Source organism: Trichechus manatus, unplaced genomic scaffold, assembly GCF_000243295.1.
Source record: "Trichechus manatus latirostris isolate Lorelei unplaced genomic scaffold, TriManLat1.0 scaffold00117, whole genome shotgun sequence".
Taxonomy (NCBI): Eukaryota; Metazoa; Chordata; class Mammalia; order Sirenia; family Trichechidae; genus Trichechus; species Trichechus manatus.
Window position 1 is genome coordinate 5318469 of NW_004444053.1, and position 11769 is coordinate 5330237.

Below are 11769 nucleotides of genomic sequence, written 5' to 3' on the forward strand. Positions count from 1 at the left end.
ATTCTGCTCCTATGATTTTCTATTGAGTTGTTTAATTCTGAAATTTATTGTTAATCTTCTGGATTTCTGAGTGCTGTCTCTCTATGGATTCTTGCAGCCTGTTAAATTTGTCATTATGCTCTTCTCTAATCTTCTTAAGTTTCTCTGTTGATTGGTCTGCGTTTTGCGTAATTTCCTTCCTGATCTCTTGAAGAGTTCTGTATATTAATCTTTTGTATTCTGCCTCCGGTAATTCCAAGAAATTCTCTTCCTCTGGAAAATTTCTTCATTCTTTATTTTGGGAGCTTCCTGAAGCCATCATTGTCTGTCTCTTTATGTGATTTGATATTGACTGTTGTCTCGTAGTCATCAATAAGTTATTATATTTCTTTATTTTATGTTTGCTTACTGTGTCCTCGCTTCTTGTTTTGTTTTGTTTTGATATGCCCAAATAGGTTGCTCATGTGTGCTAATTTGATTATTGGTGGTTTGAAGCTCTAACATCCTGTCATCAGGTGGTTAGATCTCTTATTAGGTATGTGAGCCCAGGAGTCTGTTTACTTTTCTTGTATGAATTCAGCTCCAATGTCCAGGTAGTCCATCATCAAGTGTGTGGTGCAGGTTCTCACCTATAGTCTTAGACAGGCATGGGTGATTGGTGTAGGCACAGACATCTGGCTTCAGTAGGGGGTCACGAGTGAGCAAGGCAGGGTTCTGAAGGCTGTCCTGAGCATCTGGAAGGAATGTGTGTCCCTATTCCCTAGAGCCCTTAGGTGCGTCAGTTTCTCAGCTGGACTATGAGCACCCAATGCTGTTGGCTTGTAAGGACTGGGTGGCACCACTTATTCTTGGACCTCTGTCACAGGTGGCTAGGTGATGTGGGTGAAGCCACCAGTCCTCAGGCCCCTGATTTGGATAATTGAGGACCCTGCTTAATGTGCAGAGCAGTGTCAAATGTCAGGTGACATTTGACCTGCCACTTCACTATATAGCTAATACAGTTGGAGTTAGACTTCAGGTATATACCCTGTTGTACTGTGGTAATGAGGGCCTAAGCTGTTGAAATGGACCCACACAGGTCTATGCAAAGGTGAAAGGCATTCAAATTCTGTGGACCCCTTATGCCTATTCTTACGCAAAGGAGCTGTACCTCCCTTGAGTTCCTGGCTTAGGGGAGCCAGCAGCTTATTTTTCCCGTTTGTTAATTTGTTCCCTCTCCAAGGCCAGGAAAATGGCTCAGGGTGTGTAACAGGTTGTACTTCCAGCCCTTGGGACTCAGCAGTCTCTGAAGCTGGCCCAGGACCTGGTGCAGAGTGGGGAGGGGGCAGGTAAATGGGAGACAGGTTTTTCCCAAAGGGGGTGTTTTTTGATCTGCACGGTAGGTCAGGCGCATGTACTTACCTTTTGCTGACTGAGCACTGCTTTTCACTGGTTCTGGATGCCTGAGTAGACTCTCTGCTGCTGGCTCTCTCCTGATGTGGAAAACACCTCCCGAGTGCCACTGCTTGCCTCACCATACATGCCAGCCTATCCAGCTTGAAGGGCATCAGCTCCTGCCAGGTTAGGTCTGGCAACTCCTCGCTGTTTCTGAACCATCTCTACCTCCCCATGCCACTCAGGCTGATTCCTCAACTTTGTTTGCCTTTGATGTTCAGGGTTCCTAGATTGTCATATATAATTGATTCATTTGTTTTTTCAGGTCTTTGTTGTAAGAGGGACCACAGGATGTGTCTTGACTACTCCACTATCTTTGCCCCGCCTCTATGGTATTTAATTTTCATGAAAGTTCTTTGGAAGGTTGAAAAGAAAATATGATTCTGTCCACATTTTTTTTGTATGTACTTGACCCATGTTGTGATATTTAAAATTTTTCTGTGAAAATAATGTTTTTATAAAACTGTCATTGTGTTTCTAAGAGATTTTTTAAAATACGTACATTTTGGCTGCTATGTGATTAGATGCATACAGACTCATGATAACTGTGTCTTCATTTTGGGTATTAAAGACTAAAACTCCTCAACCTGCCCTCCAGGTCCCAGGCCACCTGCCCTCAAACCCTCCTGCCTCACTGTCCTCCAGTCTTCTCTTCCCTCTCCACTCATCACTCTGGCCTTCTTTCAGTGCTCAAACACACCTGCTTCATCTGCCTCAGGACCTTTGCACATGGGTTACCTTCCTTATCTAGCTAATGCTAACTCTGCCTTCATGTCCAAATTCAGACCTCATTTTGTCATTCTAAATTCAATCTAGACTACACAATCTAAATTCAGCACTGCTTTAAATGTTTTTATGGTTTCCTGTAGCTTTCCTTCTTTGTACTGATCACAGTTGGAAAATCTGTTCTCATTACAATGGTATAGTCTAGTGTAGTTTAGTTTAGTATAGTGTAGTATAGTATAGTGTAGTGTGGTATAGTATGGTGTAGTATAGTATAGTGTAGTACAGTGTAGTGTAGTATAGTGTAGTATTGTGTAGTAGAGTGTAGTGTAGTAGAGTGTGGTGTAGTGTAATGTAGTGTAGGGTAGTAGAGCATAGTCTAGTATAGTGTAGTGTAGTCTAGTGTAGTGTAGTACAGTGTACTGTAGTGTAGTACAGTGTAGTATAGTCTAGCGTAGTATAGTCTAGCGTAGTGTAGTCTAGTATAGTGTAGTCTAGTGTAGTGTAGTGCAGTATAGTGTAGTATGATACTACAGTATCAGAGTACATTATCTGTCTCTCCTGCGGTTCTATAAGGTCCATGAGGTCATGTATTGATGCCATTTTGCTCACTAGTGTATCTCCATTTATTAGCACAGTGACTGGCCCATAGAAGGCATGACCTCCTACTATGTATAAATACTCACTATCAAGGAACTCACCCACCTGACTACAGTCCCTGGAGAGGGAGGTAATTTAAATTGAATCTCTCAGTTTCCAACAATGGAGGGAAAAAAGAATATGTATATGTATATATATATGTAAATACAGTGGCATCATGGGGAAAGTGTCACTGCACTGTGTGACACCGTCAGAGGGGGTGACACCAAAATGACTCTTTATAAAATTTCTGTGCAGTGTTTCTGAAGAAGTTTATTATTTTTTAAAAAGTATCCCTGTAGTTTGTTATAACAACAAAAACACTTTTGTAAGCCCAGCTTACATGTATCAATATACCTACAAGGCTGAAACTCTATGCTGATTTATTTTTTGAACCTTCTAATACCATCTGGAATTAGTGGTTAAGTGCTACGGCTGCTAACCAAAAGGTCGGCAGTTCAAATCCACCAGGCACTCCTTGGAAACTCTATGGGGCAATTCTACTCTGTCCTATAGGGTCGCTATGAGTCGGAATCTACTTGTCGGCAACGGGTTTAATGTCCTCCAGTCAGAGCTGTCATTATTACCCAATTACAGTGATGCTTCAAATCACATGATTTTGTCTGCACGTACTAGAAGTACATGCTGTAGTTTTCATTGCTGCTGGTGTTTTTATAGTCACTGATTTTGTCAAATTTTCCAATGTTTTAGCTACACTATTGTGGTGATTTGGAAACCCTGGTGGCCTAGTGGTTAAGTGCTACAGCTGCTAACAAAAACGTCAGCAGTTGGAATCCACCAGGCACTCCTTGGAAACTCTGTGGGGCAGTTCTACTCTGTCCTATAGGTCACTATGAGTTGGAATTGACTCGACTGTAACGGGTTTGGTTTTTCCGTTTATTGTGGTGATTAACATGGGGTGGGGGTTGACACCATGAGTTACCATACTGGGTGACACCAACCCTAGTGATACTGCTGTGTAAATACATAAAACAAAGCATCTATCTTCTATTCTGACTGCTGCTTCTTCCACCTTCTATAAGTACAGAAATGTATGTAGGAATAAGTATGTGGGGTTTTCACACGACTTACATTCCAATTTTACCGAACATGTCTTGATTTCGGTGACTGAGCCAGAAATCTTGCACCTTGCCCTTTAAGCTGTTTATGAATTTATGAACTTTTTTTTCCTTCAGCTTTTGAATAACTTCTTCAAGGACCCATTTCCAGAAGAATTTTTGATCCTCTTCAGAAACTGGATCAATGACTCAAACCCTTCAGTGAGCAAACTGAGCCTGCAGAAAATTGCCAGCATGGCACCAGTTATTAATGAGGTAGGTGTGTGTGTGTGATTTGTGTCTTCCAGCACCATCAAAGTCAGAATCTGAGACTGTGATATTGCTTAATAACCTTTTGTGTAAAATATGAACATTTTTCAGTTTCTATATAGCAAAAACATTATCAAAGACTAGTGTTTTATCAATAAAGAAACTGCACTGAAGGGAAGGGATGTCTTAAGTCAGCTGAGCAGCTTTATCACTTTATTTATGTTTTTCCCCAGAAAATCATTCATTTCACTCAGAACTTATTTATCAGCATTGTCCTGCACAAACACTTTCCTTAGGACAGTCTGAACCACATACACACATAAGTTAATTCCCCCTCAACACACACACACATCCATACATGTGAATTTCTATCTCAGAACACTCACAATTTTTCTTCCACTCATAGTACTTGTCTCCAACACCTATACATATTTACACTTTTTATTCTTTTTCTCTCATGATCTTGAGTTGAACTTCACTGCATAATCTGATCTCCAGCAGCCTCATCTCACTCAGAGCCGCGTCAGCTATGAGCACTTGTTTATATAATATTTTTGCATCAGTGAATGCCAAAGTATGGTTCCTGAACCAGCAGCATCAGCATCAGCATCACCTCGGAACTTGGTTAAAAATGCAAATTGTTGGGCCCCATCCCAGACCTACAGAGTCAGAAACTCTGGGGGTGGCACCCAGAAATCTGTGTTTCAAAAAGTCTTCCAGGTGATTTTAATACAAGTTAAAGTTGAGAATCACTGTCTTACATTATTACCCACTCTGTCATGTGAACACATTTTGCCTTCCAGGTAGATTGAATCTAGGCATGCCCCTATGTTTTATAAGCTCTTATAAATTCCAAGGTACCTTGCACAAAGCTGAGAGTATATATGTTCCATAAATCATCCTTGATTTAATAAATCTAATAATAAATTCTTGTTTATATATTGAGCATAGACTCTGAAACTTAAAGCCTGTCAGTGGACACCCATTTTACATTTAGAATGAAATGAGCTATGGACTGTTTGCCTTAAATAAATCATAGAAGTCAGTGGATTTGTTAACAGTGTAAACTCTTAAGCAGCAGGTTCTTTATTGCCTGGTCCAACACCCTTCTCAATGTTATTAACAACTGACAGGAAGATTCTGTGGCAAGGTCAGCCAGCAATGTGAGAGAGAAGTTCTTGTTTTAGATGCCATCGAGTCTCTTTGGACTCATATCAGCCTCATGTAACAGATTAGAACTTCCCTATAGGGTTTTCTTGACTGTGTAATCTTTACATCTTTCTCCCTCGGAGCCACTGGGTGGGCTGGAACCCCCAACCTTTCCGTTAGCAGCCATGCACTTAACTGTTGCGCTACCAGGGCTCCTTGAGAGACAAGTAGTGGAGAATAATCTGGGCTGAAGTTTTGCATACTATCAGTAAAGACTCAACTCTCCAGCCAAGATACAAGCAGCCTTTAGCCCTGATATAGTCCATTTCTCTTTTTTTTCTACTTAAAGCTATTATTTTGACAAATACTATCGATTTAATGAACATTTCTTTCCTTCACTTCTTTTATTTCCTGTCTTTCCTTCTCTTATTTGATGCCTTCTTGTCATGTTTTTCCTTGCTTTTTATTCTGAGTTTGATCTGCAATTGACTGTCTTGGCTTTGTTCAGTGGCTCAGTGGCTCTCATCCAAAGAGGTCACTACCACCCACCTACTTTAGAGGTCATCCTGCCAGTGGTATGTTGGTAAATCTTCAACAACCGGCTCCACAGAAAAAGAGGCCAATTTTCCTGGTGTAAATACTTGGAGGCTGGTTTCAAGCTGTTAAAGCAACATCACTAATGGAGGAGTTGGGAAGAGATTCACAGGAGTACACTATTATTAATTAATTCCACCAAGACAGACAAATAGATGTAAATAACCCCTTGTTGTTGCTGTTGGCTGCCATCAAGTTGGCCTCCAACTCATGATGACCTCGTATGTTACAGAGTAGAACTGCTCCATAGGGTTTTTTCGGCTATAATCTTTACGGAACCAGTTAGCCATGCCTTTCTTTCAAGGAGGTGCTGAATGGGTTAAAACCACCCACCTTTTAGGTTAGCAGCCTGATTGCAAACCACTTCCACCACCCAGGCTCCCTAAATAAGCTCTGTTGTTATTGTTGTTAGGTCCCATCAAGCCAGTTCCAACTCATAGCGACCCTATGTACATCAGAATGAAACATTGCCCGGTCCTGCACCATCCTGACAATCATTGTTATATTTGACCCCATTGTTGCAGCCACTGTCAATCCATCTCATTGAGGGTCGTCCTCTTTTTCGCTAACCCTCTTCTTTACCAAGCAAGATGTCCTGCACCAGGGACTGATCCTTCCTGATAACATGTCCAAAATATGTGAGACTTAGCCTTGCTACCCTTGCTTCTAAGGAGCATTCTGGCAGTACTTCTTCCAAAACAGATTTGTTTGTTCTTCTGGCAGTCCGTGATATATTCAATATTTTTTACCAACACCATAATTCAAAGACGTCAATTCTTCGGTCTTCTTTATCCATTGTCTACCTTTCTCATGCATATGAGGTGATTGAAAACACCATGGCTTGGGTCAGGGGCACCTTAGTCTTCAAGGTGACATCTTTGCTTTTGAACACTTTAAAGAGGTCTTTTGCAGCTGGTTTGCCCAAAGCAATGCGTTGTTTGATTTCTTGACTGCTGCTTCCATGGGTGTTGATTGTGCTGCAAGTAAAATGAAATCATTGACAACTTCAGTTTTTTCTCCGTTTATCCTGTTGTTGCTTATTGGTCTAGTTGTGAGGATTTTTGTTTTTTTTTTTTTTAATGTTGAAGCGTAATCCATACTGAATGCTGTAGTCTTTGATCTTCATCAGTAAGTGCTTTAAGTCCTCTTCACTTTCAGCAAGCAAGGTTGTGTTATCTGCATCATGCAAGTTGTTAATGAGTCTTCCTCCAATCCTGATGTCCCGTTCTTCTTCACATAGTCCAGCTTCTCGGATTATTTGCTCAGCATACAGATTGAATAAGTGTGGTGAAAGGATACAACACTGACACACACATTTCCTGACTTTAAACCACACAATATCCCCTTGTTCTGTTTGAACGACTGCCTCTTGATCTATGTACAGGTTCCTCCCTCATGAACATGGAATTCCCATTATTCACAATGTTACCCATAATTCGTTATGATCTACACAGTCGAATGCCTTTGCATAGTCAATAAAACACAGATAAACATCTTTCTGGTATTCTCTGCTTTCAGCCAGGGTCCATCAGACATCAGCAATGATATTCTTGGTTCCAGATCCTCTACTAAATCTGGCTTGATTTTCTGGCAGTTTTCTGTCGACGTACTGCTGCAGCCACTTTTGAATGATCTTCAATGAAATTTTACTTGTGTGTAATATTAATGATATTGTTTGATAATTTCCGCATTTGGTTGGATCACCTTTCTTTGGAATGGGCACAAATATGGATCTCTTCCAGTCAGTTGGTCAGGTAGCTGTCTTCCAAATTTTTTGGCATAAACGAGTGAGTGCTTCCAGCACTGTAACCATTTGTTGAAACATCTCAGTTGGTATTCTATCAGTTTCTGGAGCCTTGTTTTTCCTCAGTGCCTTCAGTGCAGCTTGGACCTCTTCCTTCAGTACCTTCGGTTCCTGATCATATGCTACTTCCTGAAATGGTTGAATGTTGAACAGTTCTTTTTGGTATAGTGACTCTGTGTATTCCTTCCATCTTCTTTTGATGCTTCCTGTGTCGTTTAATATTTGTCCCATAGAATCTTTCAATATTGTAACTCAAGGCTTGAATTTTTTTCTTCAGTTCTTTCAGCTTGAGAAATGCCTAGTGTGTTCTTTCTTTTTGGTTTTCTAACCCCAGGTCTTTGCACATGCCATTAAAATACTTTACTTTGTTTTCTCAAGCCACCCTTTGAAATCTTCTGTTCAGCTCCTTTTCTTCATCATGTCTTCCATTTGCTTTAGGTACTTGACATTCAAGAGCAATTTCACGGTCTCTTCTGACATCCATCTTGCTCTTTTCTTTCTTTCCTGTCTTTTTAATGACCTTTTGCTTTCTTCATGTATGATGTTCTTGATGTCATTCCACAACTCGTCTGGTCTTGGATCATTAGTGTTCAATGCGTCAAAGCTGTTCTTGAGATGGTCTCTAAATTCAGGTGGGATATACTCAAGGTCATACTTTGACTCTCATGGACTTGTTCTAATTTTTTTCAGCTTCACCTTAAACTTGCACATAAGCAATTGATGGTCTGTTCCACAATCGGTCCCTGGCCTTGTTCTGACTGATGATATTGAGCTTTTCCATTGTTTCTTTCCACAAGTGTAGTCGATTTGATTTCTATGTATTCCATTTGGCGAGATCCAAGTGTATAGTCACCATTTATGTTGTTGAAAAAAGATATTTACAATTAAAAAGTCGTCTGTCTTGCAAAATTCTACCATGGCATCTCGGGCATGGTTTCTATCACCAAGGCCGTATTTTCCAACTATCGACCCTTCTTTGTTTTCAACTTTCGCATTCCAATCACCAGTAATTATGAATGCATCCTGATTGCGTGTTTGATCAATTTCAGATTGCAGAAGTTGGTAAAATTCTTCAATTCCTTCATCTTTGGCCTTAGTTGTTAGTGTGTAAGTTTAAATAATAGTCGTATAAACTGGTCTGCCTTGTAGGCACATGATTATTTTCCTGTCACTGACAGCATTGTGGTTAGATCTTGAAATGCTCTTTTTGACGATGAATGCAACACCATTCCCCTTCAGCTGTCATTCCCGGCACAGTAGACCATATGACCGTCCGATTCAAAAGGGCCAGTACCATTCCATTTCAGCTCACTAATGCCTAGTACACTGATGTTTATGCGTTACATTTCATTTTTTGACGAATTTTAGTTTTCCTAGATTCATACTTCATACATTCCACATTCCAATTATTGATGGATGTTTGCAGCTGTTTCTTCTCATTTTGAGTCATACCACATCAGCAAATGAAGGTCCCGAAAGCTTGACTCCATCCATGTCATTAAGGTCAACTCTGCTTTGAGGAGGCAGCCCTACTCCAATCATCTTTTGAGTGCCTTCCAACCTGAGGGGCTCATCTTCCAGCACTATACCAGACAATATTCTACAGCTATTCATAAGGTTTTCACTGGCTAAATCTTTTCAGAAGTAGACCGCCAGGTCCTTCTTCCTAGTCTGTCTTAGTCTGGAAGCTCGGCTGAAACCTGTCTGCCAAAGGTGACCCTGCTGCTATTTGAATACCAGTGCATAGATTCCAGCATCACAGTAACATGTAAACCTCTACAGTATGACAAACTGACAGGTACATGGGGGAAATAAGCTCTAGAGCATAGATAATAGTAAAATATAGCAAAATAATTAGAAAGTGATAAATTTTGAGTACTTATTACCATTGTTTTTATTTAATAAAAAGTTTATATAGTTTAATTTTAATAATAATGGCTCTTTTTAACAACTAGCTCACAAAATTTTTGACAATTTGATAATTGGCTCTTGTGAGCCAGTCCAGCACACTGCTGCCTATTTCCCAGACTCAGAGGTGTGCATACACAATGCTAGCTCAAGTCTCCTTCTAGTTCCAAAATTACACCATTCTCCTCCTTCTATCTGTAGATAGAAAATATCTGCAGCTTAATATTGTCCATCCTGGATGCCTTCCTTTCCAAAGAGAAGACTGTAGTAATTCGAGCCTTGATCACCCTCCGAAAACTTTTAGAAAAACTGGACAAGGTGACTTACTCCTCCCTGTGCACCAGAATTGCTTCCAGCTACTGTCCTCTGATGGATCATGTGAGTTACACAGTTAGATATGTGAGATTATTAGGTTTTGCAGATCAGCTGAAGCCCCAGGGGAGGCAATGGTATCATATCCCAGAATACATCAATAGAAAATGGTCATTTTGTGCAGAGCCACCATTTCTTTTCCAGAGATTCTCAGTATTAGTCACTTAAAAGCACTGTCCTTTTTTCTTAACTACACTATGAGAACCTAGAAAAGTCTGTCCATAAGAAAGAAGAATGAAAGAACAGCCTCTTTCTTTGGACCAAAGAGAATGTATAACTTAGTTAGTGGTGGTGGTATTGGTTTCCTTAGAATAGTTTCTGACTCAGGGTGACCTCAAGTGTGCAGAGTAGAACTGTTCCATGGAGTTTTCAAGGCTGTGACTTTTCAGAAGCAGATCGCCAGGTCTGCTGTCCAAGGGGCCACTGGGTGGGTTCAAACCACCAACTTTTCAGCAAGTAGTCATACACTTAACCGTTTTCGCCACCCAGGAACTCCTAAGTATAACTTTGTTGTTGTGTGCTGTTGAGTCACAGCAACCCTCTTGACACAGTAGAACTACCCCCATAGGGTTGCCTAGGCTGCAATCTTTACGGGGGCAGATTACCAGGTTGTTTCTCTCTCGGAAATGCTGGTTGGGTCTGAATACTGACATTTCAGTTAGCAGCTGAGTGCACCACCAGGGCTCCTAACTTAGAGGCTATAAATTTATTTGCTCTGGATCTGGACTGCCTAGGTTCAAATCCCTATTTTGCCTCTTAATAGCTGTGGGATCTTAACCAAGTGATTTAATCTCTTTGTGCATCAGTTTCCCAGTCTGTGAAAGACAGTAACAGGTTTATTATGGGGATTAAAGTTGATATGTGCAACGCCCCATGTAAGTGTTTATTATTTTCATATAAAAATTCAATGAAAAATATGTCATCAGAAAGCTGTGCATTTTGAAAATTCTTATACTATATGGCAAATGTGTTCCAGAATAGTTGGATGACGGCAATATATGTTAATAAATAAGAACACTTTGATATGTTATGGGGTATCAATTTATTCTTAAAGACTTCTGTGATAAATTGTTTCTGCACCAGAGAATTATTCCGTAATACTGCTAAAATGTATAAATTCTTAATTATTCAGATTTCACTGAAGAAGGAAAAATATTATTAAATTACAGGAAGAAGGAATTTAGTGACAAAAATGATTTTCATAAGAACATGATGATGATGATAACAATAATGGCTAAAATTTATTGAGTACTTACTATGTACCAGGCACTGTTCTAAGGGACGTATATGAACTATATACTATAATCCTCTCAGTAACCCTATTATTGTTATCCCTTGTTTAAAGATGAGGAAACTGAGGCAAATAAAATGTAAATAATTTGGCCATGGTCATACAGCTAACTAGTTGAATATCTGTGTAAAAAAATATTTTCAAAATGAGTTCATGAACATTTCTTAAAAAATTAAAGGTAATATTATGTATTTAAAAAATAACCTGCTTTGATACACAGAAAGTAAGGGAATATGTAAAAACCAAACCAAACTTACAAGAATTATTAAAGGGAGTCCTTCAGTCTGAGAACAAACAACATCAGACCACAGGCTGACTCTAGGACACAGGAATGGACCAGCCAGATACCAGTCTAAGAAATGAACTCTCAAGGACTATTCAAAACCAAAAGAAATACAACAGGGAATCAGAGAAGTTAATCTGTAAGTGACAACAACATCAGAACAATAGAAGAGGGAATAAACAGTGTAGGTATAGAACCTTCTAATGGAGGGGAAGGCAAAGTGATACCAAGTAACATTAGGCTGCTTCAAACTTAGGAAGATAAG

General features: G+C 39.9%; 1 protein-coding gene across 1 annotated transcript in view; it reads left to right on the forward strand.

Annotated features, from left to right (window-relative positions):
* MROH9 (maestro heat like repeat family member 9) overlaps positions 1–11769 on the forward strand; it is a gene marked incomplete at its 5' end in the record, with an annotated part of 97528 nt that overhangs the window by 65774 nt on the left and 19985 nt on the right. The window contains 2 exons of the mRNA XM_023738490.1: positions 3972–4109; positions 9760–9936. Coding sequence (XP_023594258.1) covers positions 3972–4109; positions 9760–9936 — 315 coding nt within the window. The remainder of the gene's footprint in view (positions 1–3971; positions 4110–9759; positions 9937–11769) is intronic.